Source organism: Schistocerca piceifrons, chromosome 1, assembly GCF_021461385.2.
Source record: "Schistocerca piceifrons isolate TAMUIC-IGC-003096 chromosome 1, iqSchPice1.1, whole genome shotgun sequence".
NCBI classification, from domain to species: Eukaryota; Metazoa; Arthropoda; class Insecta; order Orthoptera; family Acrididae; genus Schistocerca; species Schistocerca piceifrons.
This window is the reverse complement of record NC_060138.1, coordinates 462,393,813-462,415,984: the sequence shown is the minus strand read 5'-3', so window position 1 is coordinate 462,415,984 and position 22,172 is coordinate 462,393,813. Positions and strand designations below refer to the sequence as shown.

Genomic DNA, 22,172 nt, shown 5'->3' with positions numbered 1-22,172 from the left:
GTAGATTGTAGAAACAGATAAAATGAAATATAAGAAACATATTCAGGCGACACGTCGTTAGTTTAAATAAAGAAAATCAAGACTGTAACACTGGAATTTGCTTAATTATTTAGCTCTTCCAGGAGCTCCTCGACAGAATAGAAGGAGTGAGCCATGAGGAAACTCTTCAGTTTAGACTTAAAAGCGTTTGGGCTACTGCTAAGATTTTTGAGTTCTTGTGGTAGCTTATTGAAAATGGATGCAGCAGAATACTGCACTCCTTTCTGCACAAGAGTCAAGGAAGTGCATTCCACATGCAGATTTGATTTCTGCCTAGTATTAACTGAGTGGAAGCTGCTAACTCTTGGGAATAAGCTAATATTGCTAACAACAAACGACATTAAAGAAAATATATACTGTGAGGGCAATGTCAAAATTCCCAGACTATTGAATAGGGGTCGACAAGAGGTTTTCGAACTTACACCACACATAGCTCGAACAGCCCGTTTTTGAGCCAAAAATACCCTTTTTGAATCAGAAGAATTACCCCAAAAAATAATACCATATGACATAAGCGTATGAAAATATGCGAAGTAGACTACTTTTCGTGTTGAAATGTCACTTATTTCAGATACTGTTCTAATGGTAAATAAAGCGGCATTTAGTTTCTGAACAAGATCCTGAACATGGGCTTTCCACAACAGCTTACTATCTATCCGTACGCCTAGGAACTTGAACTGTTCCGTCTCGCTTATAACATGTCCATTCTATCTGATTAAAATATCAGTTCTTATTGAATTGTGAGTTAGAAACTGTAAAAACTGAGTCTTACTGTGATTTAGCATCAAATTATTTTCCACAAGCCATGAACTTATTTCATGAACTACATTATTTAATAATGTTTCAATATTACACACAAGATCCTTCACTACCAAGCTGATGTCATCAGGAAACAGAAATATTTTTGAATCACCTGTAATACTAGAAGGGATATCATTTATATAAATAAGAAACAGCAGTGGCCCCAGCACCGATCCTTGGGGAACGCCCCATTTAACAGTGTCCCATTGGGACTGAACATCATTACCACTCTCAGTATTGCGGAGAATTACCTTCTGATTTCTGTTCTTAAAGTAAGAGGCGAACCAATTGTAAGCTACTCCCCTTACTCCATAATGTTCCAACTTCTGCAGTAATATTTTGTGGTCAACACAGTCAAAAGCCTTGGTTAAATCAAAGAAAACACCCAACGTTCGCAACCATTTATTTAATCCTTCCAAAACCTCACAGAGAAAAGAGACTAGCATTTGCAGTTGTTAAGCCATTTCTAAAACCAAACTGAACATTTGACACCAAATTATGTGAATTTAAATGCTGCAGTAACCTTGTATATACAACCCTCTCGATAACTTTAGCAAACACCGATGGCATAGAAATAGGTCTATAATTATCAACATTTTCCCTGTCTCCCTTTTTATAAAGTGGCTTCACTACCGAGTACTTTAATCGGTCAGGAAACCGACCACTCCTAAAGGAAAAGTTACAGATATGGCTAAGTACTGGGCTAACATACATGGAACAATACTTCAGTATTCTGCTAGATACCCCGTCATAGCCATGAGAGTTCTTTGTCTTTAGTGATTTAATTATTAACTCAATCTCCCTCTTGTCAGTATCATGGAGGAGCATTTCAGGTAACAGTCTCGGAACACTTTTTTCTACGAGCGCTATATGATTCCCTGTTGGGACTAGGTTTCTATTTAGTTCACCTGCTATATTCAGAAAGTGATTATTAAATACTGTACATATATGTGACTTATCAGTAACACGGACATTCCCACTACGCACTGATTCTATATCCTCGACCTGTCTCTGCAGACCAGCCACTTCCTTTACGACTGACCATATGGTTTTAATTTTATTCTGAGACTTAGCTATTCTATCTGCATACCACATACTTTTTGCCTTCCTAATAACTTTTTTAAGCACCTTACAATACTGTTTGTAATGGGCTACTGCATTTAGATTGTGACTGTTTCTAACGTTTTGATATAATTGCCACTTTGTTCTACAAGATATTCTTATACCTTTAGTCAGCCACCCAGGCTGCCTGTTTGTGCTAGTACCCTGTTTTGAACGTTCTAATGGAAAGCAACTTTCAAAGAGCACGAGAGAAGTCTTGAGGAAAGCATTATATTTATCGTCTACTGTATCAGCACTATAAACATCTTGCCACTCTTGTTCCTTGATAAGGTTTACAAAAGTCTCTACAGCAACTGGATCAGCTTTCCTAAAAAGTTGGTAACTATATTTAACATGAGTTGCAGCACAAAAATCTTTTAGACTTAAAATTTGTGCATCATGATCTGAAAGGCCATTCACCATTTTGCTAACAGAATGCTCTTCTAGTAATGACAAATGAACAAAAATATTGTCTATGGTTGTTCTACTGTTCCCTTGCACTCTCGTTGGAAAGAATACGGTTCGCATAAGATTATATGAATTAAGGAGGTCTACCAGCATCCTTTTCCTTGCACAATCACTTATACAATTTATATTGAAGTCACCACATATAACTAACTTTTTGTATTTCCTATAAAGTGAACCAAGAACCTCCTCTAGCTTTAGCAAAAATGTTGTGAAATCTGAGTCTGGGGATCTATAAATAACAACAGTAAGAAGTTTAGCTCCACTAAATTTAACCACACCTGCACAACATTCAAACACCTTTTCAGTGCAGTACTTTGAAACATCAATTGACTCAAATGGGATACCATTTTTCACATACATGGCTACTCCCCCACACCGCAAAGAGCTCCTAGAAAAGCTGCCAGCCAACCTGTATCCTGGTAAAGGAAGCCTCTGAATTATCTCCTTATTTAAGAAGTGTTCAGATATACCAATAATTTCAGAGTCAACATCTATAAGCAGTTCACTAACTTTATCTCTAATGCCTTGTATGTTTTGATGAAATATACTAATTCCCTCATTAATCGGATACCTAAGCTTTGTCGAAAGTGGTTTCTTTGTTAGAGAGACTTCCCTTAAGCAGGAATACCTGTCAGCTGACTTCAGTCTAAAAAAGGTACAGCTCTAACACCCACAACTACTGGAATTTCCCCGTGAGTGATCCCACCACCCCCACCTATGCTGTCACCTATAAGCTTTGCCAACCTCCCCTTTCCATACCTGTTGAGGTGCAGGCCATGTCTAGTGAAACCCGTCCTGCTGATAGACTCCACCGACACCACTGAAATGTGACTCATGCCTTCTGTCATTTGCGCACCCCCAAGTCTCATGTTATTATGCCTGACGACTGTATTAAGATGAGGCCGATCGTGACGCTGAAACAGTTCCACGAAATGCACATTCGTGTTGCCAGTCTGAGTGGCTATCTTTTCCAGCCACCATCTATGTCATACTCCCCATCCCTATCAATACTATTACCGGCCCCACCCACAATCACTACCTAATCCTCTTTTGTAAAATCCCTACATAACCCCCCCCCCCCCCCCCCTATGTTAAAAGTCACCTGAGCCAATCCTGCATTAGGCTTCACAATGCTGGTGACCTCGTACTCACTCCCCAAAACTTCCTGCAACTGCTGGCCTACACCTCTACCATGAGAACTACCTAACAGCAGAACCTTCTTCTTTCTCTTAGACTTTGCAACTGTCCTAGCCACCGTAACTGCTGAGGTCTGCTGCATACTTCCTACATCTATAGCTACTAGAGATTCCTCTCCACTAGACTCTGACAGTTGGTCATATCTATTACAAACACCAATAGTAAAACTATCTGAAAATCTCCTTCTCCTAGCAGATCTCTTGCCAACAGCCAGCTCCCATTCCCCAACCCCCTTCTCCCTCCTCATCCTATCTAGCTCCTCCTGTGCGTTTTTCAACTGCACCTGAAGGGCACAGATCTTACGCTCCTGCTCCTCTATCAACTTACTCTTGCTACATAACCTGCAGTTCCCGGAGAGGATCTCACCAGAATGCCCACTGGCTTCCCCACTGCATTCCCCCCCAGTGAAAATACTTCGAACAAGTCTCACACCGCAATCCACTACTCACGAACCTATGGCAAAGCCCACACTTCTCACTCATGGTAAAATTTTACAGTTATTGAAACAAGAAAACAACTTTATCTAAGTTCCACTACTACAATAAGAAGATGTTAAAAACTGACTACAATAATCACAAACTTGCTCTACAAGGAAAGTAACTACTATTATTGACAGTATTAATCAACAACAAATGAGAATATAACAAAATACCAACACACCTTTGTGATTTACCATCTATCACTACGAACTGTGACCTCTCTTAAGAGGAAATCACGAATCCAGTCACACAACTGAGACAATACTCCATACACATGCAATTTGATTAATAGTCGCTTGTGAGGAATGGTATCAAAAGCCTTCTGGAAATTAGGAATATGGAATCGATCTGAGATCCCATGTCAGCAGCATTCGTGAGGAATGGTATCAAAAGCCTTCTGGAAATCTAGGAATATGTGTTGCAAAAGAACAATATTTTCTGAATCCGTGTTGGTTATGTATCAATAAGTCATTTTCTTCAAAGTGATTCATAATGTTCGAGTACAGTATATGCTCCAAAATCCTACTGAAAATTGAGATCAGTGAGTAATTCAATGAGTTACTCCTATTTCCTTTCTTGAATATTGGTGTGACCTGTACTACTTTTCTAGTCTGTAGTAACAGACCTTTCGTCAAGTGAGCAGTTGTATATGATTGCTAAGAAAGCAATCATATACAACCGCTCACTTGACGAAAGGTCTGTGCAGGCCTGGATCTCACTGATGCCTCATCCACCTTAGAAATGGCTAAAAATACTCAGTCAGAGGCAGCAGGTGACCCTGAGGCATATCCTGCCTCCTTGCACACTTCACGCCTACCCAGCCTCACGATAATGTCATCCTCCAGTGGAATTGCGGAGGTTTTTTCCACCACCTGGCTGAGCTATGGCAACTTTTACATTTTACACCTTCTTTCTGCATTGCCCTTCAGGAAACCTGGTTCCTGGCAATCCGGACCCCTGCCCTCCGCAGTTAAGGGATATTACAGGAACTGTAGTAACTATAATAGAGTGTCAGATGGAGTTTGTGTCTATGTCCTGAACTCAGTATGCAGTGAACCTGTGCCCCTTCAAACCCCTCTGGCTGTCAGGATTTGGACGACACATGAAATAACTGTCTTCCCCCAGATGGTGCAGTATCCCTGAACGCATTGGATGCACTGATTTATCAACTCCCTAAACCTTTCCTACTTTTGGGAGATTTTAACACTCATAACCCCTTGTAGGGTGGCACAGTTCTTACTGGGCAAGGCAGAGATGTCGAAAATTTAGTGTCACAACTCGACCTCTGCCTCTTAAATACTGGGGCCGCCACACATTTCAGTGTGGCACATGCCACAAGTTTGGTCATTGATCTCTTGGCTCGCAGACCTGACCTTCTCCCATCTATCCACTGGAGAGCACATGACAACCCGTATGCTAGTGACCACTTTCCCATCCTCCTGTCAGTGCCCCGATGTCATGCCCATGGCCGCCTGCCCAGATGGGCTTTAAACAAGGCGGACTGGGAAACTTTCACAGTAACATCAATATGGTGGTTGAGCAGGTGACTACAGTGATCATTACTGTTGTGGAAAACACAATCCCTCGTTCTGTAGGGTGTCCCCAGCGAAAGACAGTCCCTTGGTGGTCGCCGGAAGTCGTTGAGGGAATTAAGAAATGTCGGCAAGCTCTACAGTGGCACCCTTCCCTGGAGCACCTCATAGCCTTTAAATGGCTCTGTGCCCTTGTACGCCAGCTTATCAAAAGGCAGAAACAGGAGTGTTGGGAGAGGTACGTGTCTACCATTGGGTGCCATACGTCACCTTCCCAAGTGTGGACAAAGATCAAATGAGTTTTTGGGCATCAGACCCCAGCAGGTGTTCCTGGTGTTAACATAAATGCCGTGTTATCTACCGACGCAAATGCGATTGCCGGGCACTGTGCTGAGCATTATGCTCGCGCCTCTGCATCGAAGATTACCCCCCAGCCTTTTGCACTGTCAAATGGTGGATGGAACAGAAAGTCCTCTTGTTTACTACATGCCACAGTGAACCCGATAACTCCACATTTACAGAGTGGGAGCTCCTCAGTGCCCTTGCACATTGCCCCAACACAGCTCCTGGGCCCGATCAGATCCACAGTCAGATGATTATTCATCTCTCGTCAAGCGACATCTCCTCACGATCTTCAACCAAATCTGGTGCGATGGCATCTTTCAATTGCAGTGGCAGGAGAGCACCATCATACCAGTGCTCAAACCCAGCAAAAACCCGCTTGATGTGGATAGCTATTGGCCCAACAGCCTCACCAACATTCATTGTAGGCTGCTGTAACATATGGTGTGTCAGTGATTGGGTTGGGTTCTGGAGTCACTTAGCATACTGCCTCCATGCCATGGTGGCTTCTGCCTGTGTCTCTCTACCACTGATAATCTTGTGTCCCTCGAATCTGCCATCCGAATGGCCTTTACCAGATGCCAACACCTTGTTGCCATCTTTTTTTATTTACAAAATTTGTATAACATCACCTAATGACATCATATGCTTGGCACATTATACCCATGGGGTACCTGGTGCCCGCTCCGATTTTTATCCAGAATTTCCTGTCGCTTCGTATTTTCCGTGTCCAAGATGGTGCCTCCCATAATTCCCCCCATATCCAGAGAAATTGGTCCCGCAGGACTCTGTATTGTGTGTATCTCTACTTTTAGTTACCATTAACAGTCTAGTAGCAGCTTTAGGGCTGTCCATCTCACCCTCTCTGTATGCAGACAACTTCTGCATTTTGTACTGCTCCACTAGTACTGGTGTTGAGTGGTGCCTACAGGGAGCCATCCACAAGGCGCAGTCATGGGCCCTAGCCCATGGCTTTCAGTTTTTGGCCGCAAAGTCATGTGTTTCGAATATAATGAATTTTCTTGAGACAGAGAAGTTGCTGTCCATGCATCAGCACGGCTTTAGAAAGCATCGCTCCTGCGAAACGCAACTTGCCCTTTTTTCACATGATATCTTGCGAACCATGGATGAAGGGTATCAGACAGATGCCATATTCCTTGACTTCCGGAAAGCGTTTGACTCGGTGCCCCACTACAGACTCCTAACTAAGGTACGATCATATGGGATTGGTTCCCTAGTATGTGAGTGGCTCGAAGACTTCTTAAGTAATGGAACCCAGTACATTGTCCTCGATGGTGAGTGTTTATCGGAGGTGAGGGTATAATCTGGAGTGCCCCAGGGAAGTGTGGTTGGTCTGCTGTTGTTTTCTATCTACATAAATGATCTTTTGGATAGGGTGGATAGCAATGTGCGACTGTTTGCTGATGATGCTGTGGTGTACGGGAAGTTGTGATTGAGTGACTGTAGGAGGATACAAGATGACTTGGACAGGATTTGTGATTGGTGCAAAGAATGGCAGCTAACTCTAAATATAGATAAATGTAAATTAATGCAGATGAATAGGAAAAAGAACCCCATAATGTTTGAAAACTCCATTAGTAGTGTAGCGCTTGACACAGTCACGTCGATTAAATATTTGGGCGTAACATTGTAAAGCGATATGAAGTGGGACAAGCATGTAATGGCAGTTGTGGGGAAGGCGGAAAGTCGTCTTCGGTTCATTGGTGGAATTTTGGGAAGATGTGGTCATCTGCAAAGGAGACCGCTTATAAGACACCAATACAACCTATTCTTGAGTATTGCTCGAGCATTTGGGATCCCTATCAGGTTGGATTGAGGGAGGACATAGAAGGAATTCAGAGGCGGGCTGCTAGATTTGTTACTGGTAGGTTTGATCATCATGCAAATGTTACGGAAATGCTTCAGGAACTTGGGTGGGAGTCTCTAGAGGAAAGGAGGCATTCTTTTCGTGAATCGCTACTGAGGAAATTTAGAGAACCAGCATTTGAGGCTGGCTGCAGTACAATTTTACTGCTGCCAACTTACATTTCGCGGAAATACCACAAAGATAAGATAAGAGAGATTAGGGCTCGTACAGAGGCATATAGGCTGTCATTTTTCCCTCATTCTGTTTGGGAGTGGAACAGGGAGAGAAGATGCTAGTTGTGGTACGAGGTACGCTTCGCCACGTACCGTATGGTGGGTTGCGAAGTATGTATGTAGATGTAGATGTTATGCACTTCTGCGAACATCGTACCATTCTTCTGGAACCAGAACTTGACCTTCCTGACGATCCCCTCACCGTAGTGGAGATGTATCAATTTTTAGGACTGGTTTTTGACGCCCAATTGACTTGGCTTCCTCACCTTCGTCAGCTTAAGCGGAAGTGCTGGCAGCATCTCAATTTCCCCGCTGCCTGAGCAACACCAACTGGAGTGCAGATCGCTCTACACTGCTGCAGCTATACGGAGCCCTTGTTCAATCCCGACTTGACTATGGGAGTCTGGTTTATGGTTCGGTGGTGCCCTCAGCATTGCATTTACTCGACCCAGTGCACCACTGTGGCAATCAACTAGCGATGGAAGCTTTTAGGATGAGTCCGATGACCAGCGTCCTTGCGGAGGCTGGAGTTCCTCCATTGCAGGTCAGGCTTGCACAACTGCTTTCCAGTTACATTCCACATGTTCTTAGTTCTCCTCGTTCAAATTACCATCTCCTTTTCCCACCGATGGCGGTTCATCTCCCTCATCAGTGGCCTAGGTCAGGGGTTACAATTGCAGTTCATGTCCAGTCCCTTATGTCTGAACTGGAGTCCTTGCTATTCCACCTATACTCGAGGTCTAATCGCGTACACCTCCATGGTGTACACCTAGGCTGCAGCTTCACCTGGAGCTTTCAAATTTCCCAAAGGACTCAGTTCACCCTGCAGCTCTTCACTGTCACTTCATCTTGATTCTTGACATGTACTGAGGCCATGAAGTGATTTACACTGACAGCTGGATGGCTGATGGTCACGCCAGCTTCGCATATGTCCATGGAGGACATATTGAAGAGCATCCTTGCCCGACGGCTGCAGTGTTTTCACTGCAGAGCTGGTGGCTATATTTCGTGCTGTTGAGCACATCTGCACATGCCCAGGCGAGTCATTTCTCCTGTGTACTGACTCCTTGAGCAGCCTACAAGCTATCAACCAGTGCTACCCTCATCATCCTTTGGTAGAAACCATCCAGGAGTCCATCTGTGCCCTGGAATGGTCCAGTGGTGTTCTTGTGGACCCCAGGACACATCGGAATCCCAGGCAACGAACTTGCTGACAGGCTGGCCAATAAGGCTACACGGATTTACATTTTATTCGTGATGGTGGGTTTAATCATTTGATCTAAGTTTTAGCGCATGTCCTTTGGCCCTCTGTGTCCTCCGCCTTAGTACTTTTAGGGTGGAGGTTTTAATGTGTTGCAGAGTGGCTGGCTTCTCCTTTTTATTCTCATGGTCAGCTATCCATGGTAATCTGTTTTGTCATTTTAATCTCTTCTATCTGTTTTTTGCATTTCTGTGGTTTTCTTCTACCCTTTTTTCCATTGAAGTGTTTGTTGCCCGTCTGTCGTTATTGTGGTTTTTCCTTTCTCTCCATTTTGTGTTATCAGTCTTGCTTGTTTTGTTCTCACCCTTGTGGCGTTGTCTTATTCAGAACAAGGGACCGATGACCTAGCTATTTGCTCCCTTCCCCCATCTTTTAAACCAACCAACCAACCAGCAGCTCAAATGTGTAGCAGTCTTTTTGTTTTGCTATCTGCTACTCATATCCTCCTCTACATGGCAAGTAGAAGTCTATCCTTTTCATAATATTGTCATATTGTAGAAAATATGACACTTGTAAAAAAAATTCCAATTAAGTATTTCATGTTTTTTTGAATCAACAAATGTAGCTCATTTCTATTGTCAACTACTTATACATTTTCTTTGAATCACACTATTCTGAGATTTCAAATACCAATAGACCAACTTCAGTTTGGCAAAGTAAATAATATTTTCAGAGTAGAGCACTTGATTCACTGATCTTGAATCTGAATTGATTTATCTTCCCTTTATGTATAAATACAAAATACAATGAACTGTTTCATTGTGAAGATTGATAAATGCCTTCTCTTTCTTTAGTCTAGGTTATATAATTTAATTACAATAATTAGTGGTTCATTTTTTAAAATTTTTTACAATAAATCAAAATGACTGACTATATGACATGGCCGCCATCTTGTAGCTGCTGTGCATCAGGTAATAGATTGCAATGTCCGACACTGCCAATGTACATATCAAGTGATAAAGACATACCATGTTTCACAATTCATATTAATTGTAATGACTGTACGCTATGTCATTCAGTAAACAGTGTATGTTGACCTCTTCATAAAGTTGGCAATGCACAATGGGCACTTATTTAACTTCTCTGCATATGATCAAATTTCTCAAATTCATGCTATGATATATAAAGAACTGAAAGAAGAGTGGAATTAAACACAATGACACACAAGTCCCAGTACTATAATATATAACCTGTAACTAATTTTTTGTAAGCCTTCTTAAGTTTGTGTAGTCATTCCTGAAGGGCTTCTTCATCCAAACAGTTTTTGTTATGGTTTCCCATAGGAAATTAAATATTTCTGTTTTTGTGTTTGTTTATTTCCTGATTACACAATAGAATTACTTCTTTTTTCATGTAAAAATTATTATAGAGTATCTGATTGTTCAAATGAAATGTTGGGAATAAAGAATTGAGATTTATTCATCTCATAACATACAGTTGCTGATCAACGAGTTAAGAGTACAGGATATATATCAAAAAATGGGCAATACAACTAAATGTATATAAAACTACAATTAATGGGAGACAGCAATGTTTTTGTTGTTGTGGTCTTCAGTCCTGAGACTGGTTTGATGCAGCTCTCCATGCTACTCTATCCTGTGCAAGCTTCTTCATCTCCCAGTAACTACTGCAACCTACATCCTTCTGAATCTGCTTAGTGTATTCATCTCTTGGTCTCCCTCTACGATTTTTACCCTCCATGCTGCCCTCCAATACTAAATTGGTGATCCCTTGATGCCTCAGAACATGTCCTACCAACCGATCCCTTCTTCTAGTCAGGTTCTGCCACAAGCTTCTCTTCTCCCCAATCCTATTCAATACTTCCTCATTAGTTATGTGACCTACCCATCTAATCTTCAGCATTATTTTGTAGCACCACATTTTAACCAGACAGTAAAGCTGCATGCCCTTGGGGAAAAATTGCGGCTGTAGTTTCCCCTTGCTTACAGCCGTTTGCAGTACCAGCACAGCAAGGCCGTTTTGGTTAGTGTTACAAGGCCAGATCAGTCAATCATCCAGACTGTTGCCCCTGCAACTACTGAAAAGGCTGCTGCCCCTCTTCAGGAACCACACATTTGTCTGGCCTCTCAATAGATACCCCTCCATTGTGGTTGCACCTACGGTACGGGTATCTGTATCGCTGAGGCACACAATCCTCCCCACCAACGACAAGGTCCATGATTCAGCAATATTTTCATGTTAATGTAAGTTTTCACAGTTACATTTACACAACAAGCCTACTGAAAGCTATATTCTGCTCAGAAAATTAATTCATCCTTCATTGAACTCTGCAGTTGAGTAGTATGATCTCTGAAGTAGAGTATCATGGAGCTCTTTTTTAATGAATATAGCTTCATACTCAGAATGTTCCTTCCTTTTAGTTTGTTGTAAATTTTTGTTTTGATATGCAGAGGAGTCAAGCATGTAAGTTTAAACAATGAGCAAGCATGTAAATTTAAACAATGAGCAGGGAGCTTTACGTTATCTTCTTTGTAATACATCTGTGTTCAGAACATTTTTCCTTAAATGATTGTAAATTCCTATGCAAAAAAGGCAATGATATCGTAGACCTATATGGAGGGAACTGTTAATAATTGCAGGTTTTAAATAACAAGCAACATGATTCCCTTGGATGTGCAAGACACCCGTTTGTGATCTTTCTTTTCGGTAGTTTCAGTATGTGCAGTATGTTGAATGAGCTTCAAAAAATGTTTAAATAGATAAATTCTTGGTGTCCATGTGACTGGCAGTAGCTGATATTTGCATTTCAAATGCAAAGCTACATAATTTGCTTTCTAGATACTCAACTTGTTTATTACAATATATCTAGATTTCATTCCAGGAATTTGACTGAGGAATTTTGACTGTTTTGTTCTGAACTGTATCACTTAGTTTTCTGGGATGTCCAGGGTTAAAGGGTCCCAGGAAACCACAGAAAAGGGGTCCGTCTAAAAGGGGGCAGGTAAAACGCAGTAAGATAGTTGTAGAAACAATTGGTATTGTAGTTGTAAATTGTCATAGCTGTGTTGGGATAGAACCAGAGCTCCAAGCCCTAATACAAAGCATTGAAGCTCAAATAGTTATAGGTACAAAAGCTGGCTAAAGCTGGAAATAAGTTCAGCTGATTTTTTTTTCAAATGATCTAACAGTTTTCAGAAAGGATAGATTAAATACAGTTGGTGGTGGAGTATTTATTGCTGTCAGAAGTAATTTGCCTTGTAGTGAAATTGAATTAGATAGTTCCTGCGAAATAGTATGGGTAGAGGTTGTACTCGACAATCGGACAAAACTGTTAATTGGATCATTTTACCGACCCCCCGACTCAGAAGATAGAGTTGCTGAACAGTTCAAAGAAAACTTGAGTCTCATTTCAAATAGGTACCCCACTAATACAATTATAGTCGGTGGCGACTGCAATCTACCCTCAATATGCTGGAAAAATTATACATTTAAAGCTGGAGGCAGGCATAAAACGTTATCCACAATTGTACTGAATGCTTTCTCAGAAAATTATTTTGAACAATTAGTTCATGAGCCTACTCGAAGCATAAATGGTTGCGAAAGCATACTTGACCTCTTAGCAACAAATAATCCTGGACAAATAGGGAGTATCATGACGAATACAGCGATTAGCGACCACAAGGCAGTTGCTGCTAGGCTGAATACCCTAACACCCACAACCATCAAAAAGAAACACAAAGTGCATCTATTTTTAAAAAAAAACTCATAAAAATGCTCTTCACACCTTTTTAAGAGAAAGTCTCTTCTCCTTCCAATGTGATCACGTAAGTGTAGAAAAGATGTGGAATGATTTCAAAGAGATAGTATTGATGTCAGTTGCGAGATATATACCACATAAACTAATAAGTGATGGTACTGATCCCCCTTGGTACACAAAACGGGTCAGATAGCTGTTGCAGAAGCAATGAAAAAAGCATGCCAAATTTAAAAGAATGCAAAATCCCGAAGATTGGCAAAGTTTTGCAGAAGTTAAAAATATAGCACGTGCTTCAATGTGAGATGCTTGTAATAATTTCCACAATGAAACTCTGTCTCGGAATCTAGCAGAAAACCAAAAGAGAGTCTGGTCATATATAAAGCACATCAGTGGCAAGACACAATCAATACGTTCACTGCGCAGTAACAACGGTGAAGTCACTGATGACAGTGCCACCAAAGCAGAGTTATTAAACACGGTTTTCCAAAACTCCTTTGCCAAACAAGATGAAGTAAATATTCCCGATTTCCAATCAAGAACAATTGTGAAGATGAGAAACATAGAAGTAGGTATCCTCAGTGTAGCAAAGCAGCTTAAATAGCTCAATAAAGGCAAGGCTTCTGGTCTAGATTGTATTCCAGTCGGGTTCCTTTCAGAGTACACTGATGCAATAGCTCCATTTTTAGCAATTATATACAACCGCTCGCGCTCAGAGAAAGTTCCGTACCTAAAGACTGGAAAGTTGCTCAAGTCACACCAATACCCAAACAGGGAAATAGGATTAATCCACTGAATTACAAGCCCACATCACTAATGTTGATTTGCAGTAGGGTTTTGGAACATATAAAGTAAGAGCATATGGACTATCAGACCAATTGTGTGATTGGATTGAGGAGTTCCTAGATAACAGGACGCAGCATGTCATTCTCAATGGAGAGAAGTCTTCCGAAGTAAGAGTGATTTCAGGTGTGCCGCAGGGGAGTGTCATAGGACCGTTGCTATTCACAATATACATAAATGACCTTGTGGATGACATCGGAAGTTCACTGAGGCTTTTTGCGGATGATGCTGTGGTGTATCGAGAGGTTGTAACAATGGAAAATTGTTGGTGCAGGGAATGGCAATTGAATCTCAATGTAGACAAGTGTAATGTGCTGCGAATACACAGAAAGATAGATCCTTTATCATTTAGCTACAAAATAGCAGGTCAGCAACTGGAAGCAGTTAATACCATAAATTATCTGGGAGTACGCATTAGGAGTGATTTAAAATGGAATGATCATATAATGTTGATCGTCGGTAAAGCAGATGCCAGACTGAGATTCATTGGAAGAATCCTAAGGAAATGCAATCCGAAAACAAAGGAAGTAGGTTACAGTACGCTTGTTCGCCCACTGCTTGAATACTGCTCAGCAGTGTGGGATCCGTACCAGATAGGGTTGATAGAAGATATAGAGAAGATCCAACGGAGAGCAGCGCGCTTCGTTACAGGATCATTTAGTAATCGCGAAAGCGTTACGGAGATGATAGATAAACTCCAGTGGAAGACTCTGCAGGAGAGACGCTCAGTAGCTCGGTACGGGCTTTTGTCAAAGTTTCGAGAACATACCTTCACCGAAGAGTCAAGCAGTATATTGCTCCCTCCTACGTATATCTCGCGAAGAGACCATGAGGATAAAATCAGAGAGATTAGAGCCCACACAGAGGCATACCGACAATCCTTCTTTCCACGAACAATGCGAGAATGGAATAGAAGGGAGAACCGATAGAGGTACTCAAGGTACCCTCCGCCACACACCGTCAGGTGGCTTGCGGAGTATGGATGTAGATGTAGATGTAGATGTACTTTATTCTAACATTATGAAATACCACAAGGAAAACTATTTACTGACACATAGTCAGCATGGATTCAGAAAATGTCATTCTTGCGGAACACAACTAGCTCTTTATACTCATGAAGTAAGAGTGCTATCGACAGGGGATGTCAAATTGACTCCATATTCTTCGATTTTCAGAAGGCATTTGACACCGTTCCTCACAAGCATCTTCTAACCAAACTGTGTGCCTATGGAATGTTGCCTTAGTTGTGCGACTGGATTCATGATTTCCTGTCAGAAAGGTCAAAGTTCATAGTAATAGATGGAAAGTTGTCACGTAAAACAGAAGTAATATACAGCATTCCCCAAGAAAGTATTACAGGCCCTCTATTGTTCCTGATCTATGCTAACAACATAGGAGACAATCTGAGTAGCCCTCTTAGATTATTTGCAGATGATGCTGTCATTTAATGTCTCGTACAGTCATCAGATAACCAAAATGAATTGCAAAATGATTTAGATAAGATATCTGTGTGGTGCAAAAAGTTGCAATTGACCATTAATAAAGAAAAGTGTGAAGTTATTCACATGATTACTAAAAGAAATCTGCTAAATTTCGTTTACGTGATAAGTCACACAAATCTGAAGGCTGTAAATTGAAATAAATACTTAGGAATTACAATTACAAATAACATAAGTTGGAACAATCACATAGATAATGTTGTGGGTAGAGCAAACCAAAGAATGTTGTGGGTAGAGCAAACCGAAGACTGCGATTGATTGGCAGAACACTTAGAAGGTGCAACAGATCGACTAAAAAGACTGCTTACACTACACTTGTCCGCCATATTCTGGAGTATTACTGTGCGGTGTGAGATTCGCATCATGTGGAACTGACGGATGATACTGAAAAAGTTCAAAGAAGGGCGGCTCATTTTGTATTATTGCGAAATAGGGGAGATAGTGCCACAGACATGAGACGTGAATTGGAGTGGCAGTCATTAAAACAAAGGCGGTTTTCGCTGTGACGGGATCTTCTCATGAAATTTCAATCCCCAGTTTTCTTCTCAGATTGCGAAAACATTGTGTTGGCACCCACCTACATGGGGAGAAATGATCATCATGATAAAATAAGAGAAATCAGGACTCACACAGAAAAATTTAAGTGTTCGTTCTTCCTGCGCGCCTTTGAAGAGTGGAACGGTAGAGAGACAGCCTGAAGGTGGTTCATTGAACCCTCTGCCGGGCACTTAATTGTGAGTAACAGAGTAATCACGTAGATGTGGATGTAGCTGTAGATGTTAACCAGTTGAGCTGAAACCATGTTTCTAGATGATTTATTGTACTGATGTTGCAGACATGGTTGTTTTCTGACTTCTGGTCTTAAATTAATATAAATGAATCATCTGCAAGTAAAATTTATTGGGCATTATCTATTAATATATTCTATCTATTTGTAATTTATTGCAAAATGAAGAGTACTGGCATCTCAGAACTTGTGTTGGTATATTCAAATGACATGCTAGAAACATGCACCAGGTCCATTGAATTTCATAATTGTCATATGTTGAGGGGCAGCAGCTTATGTTTGCTAGTAAGTTTGAAACTGTGTTTTAAATATGTGATTGAGGATTTCATGGATGGTGACAGTAACAACATTTACTTAAGTATATTAGCTGCGGTATTTGAAATGGACATCTACTTGAAAAGAAAGGAATGCGATTTAGGGCAGAGATTACAGAAATTTGAAATCTCATTCATTTGTGTGGTGCTCCTGTCCTTATTTCAGTATGCAGTTGTGATAGGAACAAACATGTAAGTGTACAAATGTTCTACTTAATTATGTTTCTGGCTTCACAATCTTAGTTATTTGCCTGAAATAAAACTTCAGTCCATCATCAGATATCTTACTGATGTACTTTATATTTCTTACTTTATTTATAGTTTGCAGAAACTTTCTTGTATAAGTAACAATGTGTTTCAGGTAATCGAGCGGTATAACAATGAAGTTAAATTCTTATTTGACCACTATTTTCGGTGTGTCGCAGAAGACTGTTCGAGAACTATGGGAGAGGATACAGTTCTCCCAATTTCAGAGTTATGTATTGAACCAGAATCATCATGCATGGAGGAAGTAAAAGGTAAGTTTGCATGTAAAAATCTTTTAATATATCTTATGCTTTGAGAAAGCATGACATCATTCACGTCATCAATGAAACTACTAATGTTGAACAGCATGTACTGAATTGATTTGGCCGTTTCAGTTGTCAAGGCATAAAATCTATGTTGCAAGATAATTGATGTGCACTTACACCTTTATTTTTGTTGTTATTAAAAGCTACTGTAGCATCCCATTGCTGAAAATGTGTTTTGCTTGATTGAAAAAAAACTATGATGGAGGCTGGTTTGTGTTTGTTATATCTGACAGCTTATATTATTGCATTATTCAGCATAATTTATTTTAGGTATTAAGCCATGTGCAAGACATAGTTTGAATCCACAAATTAAAAAACATACATTATAATTTTAAAAAAATCATGTCAGTGAAGAAGAGCTACTACTAAATTCTGTTTTATTCACAACCAATTTCTTCCTTCAGGTCATCATCAGGTATCTTAGTGATTTATAACAGCTTAATGATAGTATTAAAACTGTGATACCAGACAATGTAACATCCATCCTACGTCACTATGTTAAGTGGTAAAATACATTACATTGTGGAAGGGCAGTGATATTGATAGGATGACATGTAGCTATCAAAATATACCATTATCCCAGTTGCATAGGTTAACATTCTTGTGAGCACTTCCTACCCACAGAGGTTATGAGCTCAATGTGAACAGTGGCTGATACTGGTAAAGACTTTTAGTCAGGTCTGAAGTGGGTAACACCACTCATGTATATTGGCATGTTCTGAAACAGTAGAGGCGCTGTTTCACAAGTGAAGTTTAGTATCTACATTTCTATACAGAGAACTTTGATGAGTTTATTATTTTCCCAGTAATCTGAGTTTGCACCAAGTGCAATAGTTAGCACCAAAATGCATGATAAGTGTGTGCAAACTGTAGTATGAGTAACAATAGACATGTTAGGAAATGTTATATGTGTTTGGAACAATTAACAAATGCATTTTGCTCATAAAAAAAATCCTGATTTGAGACTTTCTTGGCGTATTCCATTCGTGAAATCTTCTCGGGTGATCAGCCGAGTAAAGGCGTCGTCTTCACGCAACGTTTCGAAGGGTTTCGTACCCATCATCTTCGCTTGAAGATGATGGGTACGAAACCCTTCGAAACGTTGCGTGAAGACGACGCCTTTACTCGGCTGATCACCCGAGAAGATTTCACGAAAAAAAAATCCTGTCACCATTGTCAACCTTTCTGCCAAAACTCTGACCCACAGAAATCTCAGCACTTTCTAAAGGCCTCATGTTAACCTTAAAACTAAGTTCACCCATGCTGGACTTGTAAACGACATTCTTTCCTTTACTTGTTCTTTACAGTAGAATCATTTCTTTGCCACACACTCCACCAACAACAGCCAACCAAACCCACACAGAACCTTGTTTAAAACAGTTCCAACCTCCCTCCAACCATTATCCTCCTTCCCTTCTACCAGTCCTCCTTTGGTAACCTTTCAGAGATCTTTCACTTCTAACCTGGTCTCGCCTTCCTTTCCTAAATCCCTCCCCAGTGAATCCATCATCATTCTTATGGAACCAACAGCTATCCATAACCTGCAAACCAAACCAGACCTTATCATCCTTCCTGCACATGAAGACTCTACCACACAGGTCATGAACCATGGTGACTATGGGACTGATGGTCTCTGACAATTTTCTGATACCTCTGGAAGAAAATCTTACAACCATGATCCCATCCCCAAAGTTTAACAGGACCTCCAGCAGCTCCTCAACACCTTAGGTCATTTCTGAATCAATCTCTATCCTCTCATCAGCAACCTCCCCCTCCACTCGTACCTTTTACCTATTCCACAAACTCAGCCCCATAGGTCTTCCTTCTGGTCATCCTGTTGTGGTGGGGTACAGTGCACCCACAGTACAAATCTCTGCTTTTGTTGATAAACACCTCCAAACTCTTGTCCTTACCCTCCCATCCTACATTCAAGACACCACTCACTTCCTCCACTGCCTTTCCACAGTTCCTGTCCCATTACACCAGAAGTCTTGTTGGTCACTGTATATTTGATGGCCTTATACACCAACATCTCCCTTGCTTGCCTGATACCGAACCTACCACCTCTTTCATAACCCTGACCCATAATTATTTCACTTTCAAATGACTTATCTATAAACAAATCCATGGTACTTCCATGACTACTTGCATGGCATCATCCTATGCAAGCTTATATATGGGCCATATAGAAGAATCTGTCCTATCCAGTCAACACCTAAATCACCTTGTCTGGTTCAGATTCATTGATGACATTTTCATGCTTTGGTGTCATGGCAAGGACAACCTTTCTGCTTTCCTCCATAACTCAACATTTACTCCCAAATCCACTTCATCAGATGGTCCTCTCGGCTCAATGAGCCACCTTTCTAGACATCAATCTCCACCTCAGATGGCTCCGTAAATAGTCTGTTCATATCAAGCAGACCAGTTACCAATAGTACCTCCACTTTGACAGCAATCACCGGTTCCATTTCAAAAAGTCTCTTCATTACAGCTTCACCACCTGTGGATGCCATTACAGCTTCACCACCTGTGGATGCCATAGCTGCACTAGAAAGCACGAGTTGTCGAAATATATTGATAACTTTACCAGAGCTTTTGTTAACAGACGGTATCCCATCCAGTTCAGCCATAAACAGATCTCTCATGCCATCTCCTCTGGCTCCTATAAGCCTGTTAATCAGCCACCAACCAGCACTCCTCTACTCACCCAGTATCACCTTGGCCTTGAAATGCCACCAGGGGCTCGACCACCTCTCGTTGCACTGAGATGAGGAATATCCTACCCACATCACCCAAAGTTGGGTTCTGCCATCCATGTTATCTATAGAATATCCTTGTCCGTCACTATTCCAGTCATTTTCCTCTTGGGTTATTGCCTTGTGGTTGAGCCAGGTGCAAGAATTGTCTCATATACCCATCCTACCACAGTCCATTCATAGATATTTCCTGTATTACAAAAGGTGAGGTCACTTGTGAAAGCAGTCATGTTGCATATCATCCACACTGCAAATAATGTGCAGGATTTTATATGGGCATGACAATTAACCAACTGTCTACGTAACATGAATAGCCTCTGCCAAACTGTGACAAACTGCAGACTTGACCACCCAGTTGCTGAATACGCTATAGACCACAATGCAAATGTCTTCAACAGCTGCTTCACCTTGCAAGCCATTTGGATACTCCCTTCCAGCACTAGCTTCTCTGAACTGTACGGAACGGGATTGTCTCTGCAACATATCCTGTGCTCTCGCAGTCCCCCTCACGTAAACCTCCACTAACCAGTTTCCCACTGCCTCCTGTCTTCTGTCCATACCATTCCTTCCACCATCCAGAACAGGTGCTGCCATCCCCACTCCCGCCCCCCAATCCAGAACAGGCACTGCCATCCCCCTCCACTTCGAGCGAGGTGGTGCAGTGGCTAGCGCACTGGACTCGCGTTCAGGAGGACGACGGTTCAAACCCACATTTGGCCATCCTGATTTAGGTTTTCTGTAGTTTCCCTAAATTTCTCGAGGGAAATGCCAGGATGGTTCCTATGCAAGAGCATGGCCGACTTCCTTCCTTGTCCTTCCCTAATCCGATGAGACCGATGACCTCGCTGTCTGGTCTCCTTCCGCGAACAACCCAACCCATCTCCCCTCCCCCTCCACAGCGACATGTGGGCATTCTCTCTCTCTCTCTCTCTCTCTCTCTCTCTCTATCTGTAATATCTCTCTTTCTTTCTCTCCCCCACTCCCCCCTCCTCCCTCTCTTTCTCTCCCTCTCCCTCTCTCGCCCCCTTTTCTATGCCTATGTCTTTCTTTCCTATCTCCCTGTTTCCCTCCGCATCTCCATATTCCTCTCCTTTCCACCCCTCCCTTTCCTTAGCCAGCTCTCTTCCTCTCCCTTCCATTTATATGCTGTACCCTCTGAACTCCTTGTGCAGCTGGTGGGTCATCTGTGGAACGACCTGCATCACATTATCCCACTACTCTCTCCTTCCTTCATGTGTCCGTCCCTCTCTCCCAGTCCCGAACTGCCTAGGCAACTGCTGTCAACAATCAACAGTCAGAATCACCGTGGTCATAGGCATGTGTCTTTGTGGTTTCTGTGTGTGTGAATGTATGTGCTTCCACTAGAGAAAGAGCAAAAGCTCAAAAGCGAGTGTAAATAGTTTTCTGTTGCATGTTTCTATGTGCTCCATATCAGTCTACTATTGGTGAGAGGTTTCTTTTCCTTTATTTTGTGTGTTATTCCTGTCACTTTTGTTACATATTGGCCTAGGTTATCTTAATGGCAATTTACACACCTTGTGGCTTCAGATAGGTGTATGGTTAGAAACATTAATTAACAGCACGTGATTTAGAGGCAGGTAACCTATGCCGATAGTTAGGTCTATGCCATAAATAGTTATAGGAGTGGTATTACATTTGTTGATAGTGAAATATTACCAAACACTGCTTCATCTTCAATCTAGTTCCAAAATTCTATGTGGCAACACCTTATGAACATTGATAGCAGATTTTTTCAACGTGGAACTTTTTATGATTGAGCATAAAATAATATTGAAATGAAACAGAAAAAATATGCAAAAAATGGAGAAAAAGTGGGGGAGTGGCAAATTTACCTTTTGTTGCTGCGCGAATTTCTTGGTTGTATGTGCAGCAAGCCCCCTCCACGAAAAACACAACCACACCATAACACCATTGTCTCCGAATTTTACTGTTGGCACTACACCCGCTGGCAGATGTTTGCTGTACCCAAATCCTGCAGTTGGATTGCCACATTATGTATCATGATTCGTCACTCCACACAATGTTTTTCCACTGTTCAATTGTCCAATTTTTATGCTCCTCACACCAAGTGAGGCGTTGTTTGACATTTACCGGCGTAATGTGTGGCTTATGAGGCAATCCAAATTTTCTCACCTCCCACCTAATTGTGGATCCTGATGCAGTTTCGAATTCCTGTGTTATGGTTTGGATAGATGTCTGCCTATTACACATTACAACCCTCTTCAACTGTCAGCAGTCTCTGTCAGTCAACAGATAATGTTGGTCTGTACAGTTTTGTGTCCCTTCATGTTTCCACTTCACTATCACATTGGAAACAGTGACCTATGGATGTTTAGAAGTGT

The 22,172-nt window shown here is 41.4% G+C and overlaps 1 protein-coding gene across 4 annotated transcripts in view; it reads left to right on the top strand.

Annotated features, from left to right (window-relative positions):
- Positions 1-22,172, top strand: part of LOC124793911 (probable ATP-dependent RNA helicase DDX60) — a 251,769-nt gene that overhangs the window by 186,403 nt on the left and 43,194 nt on the right. For all 4 annotated transcript variants that reach the window (XM_047258059.1, XM_047258057.1, XM_047258056.1 and 1 more), the window contains one exon: positions 16,840-16,996. In XM_047258059.1, coding sequence (XP_047114015.1) covers positions 16,840-16,996 — 157 coding nt within the window. The remainder of the gene's footprint in view (positions 1-16,839; positions 16,997-22,172) is intronic.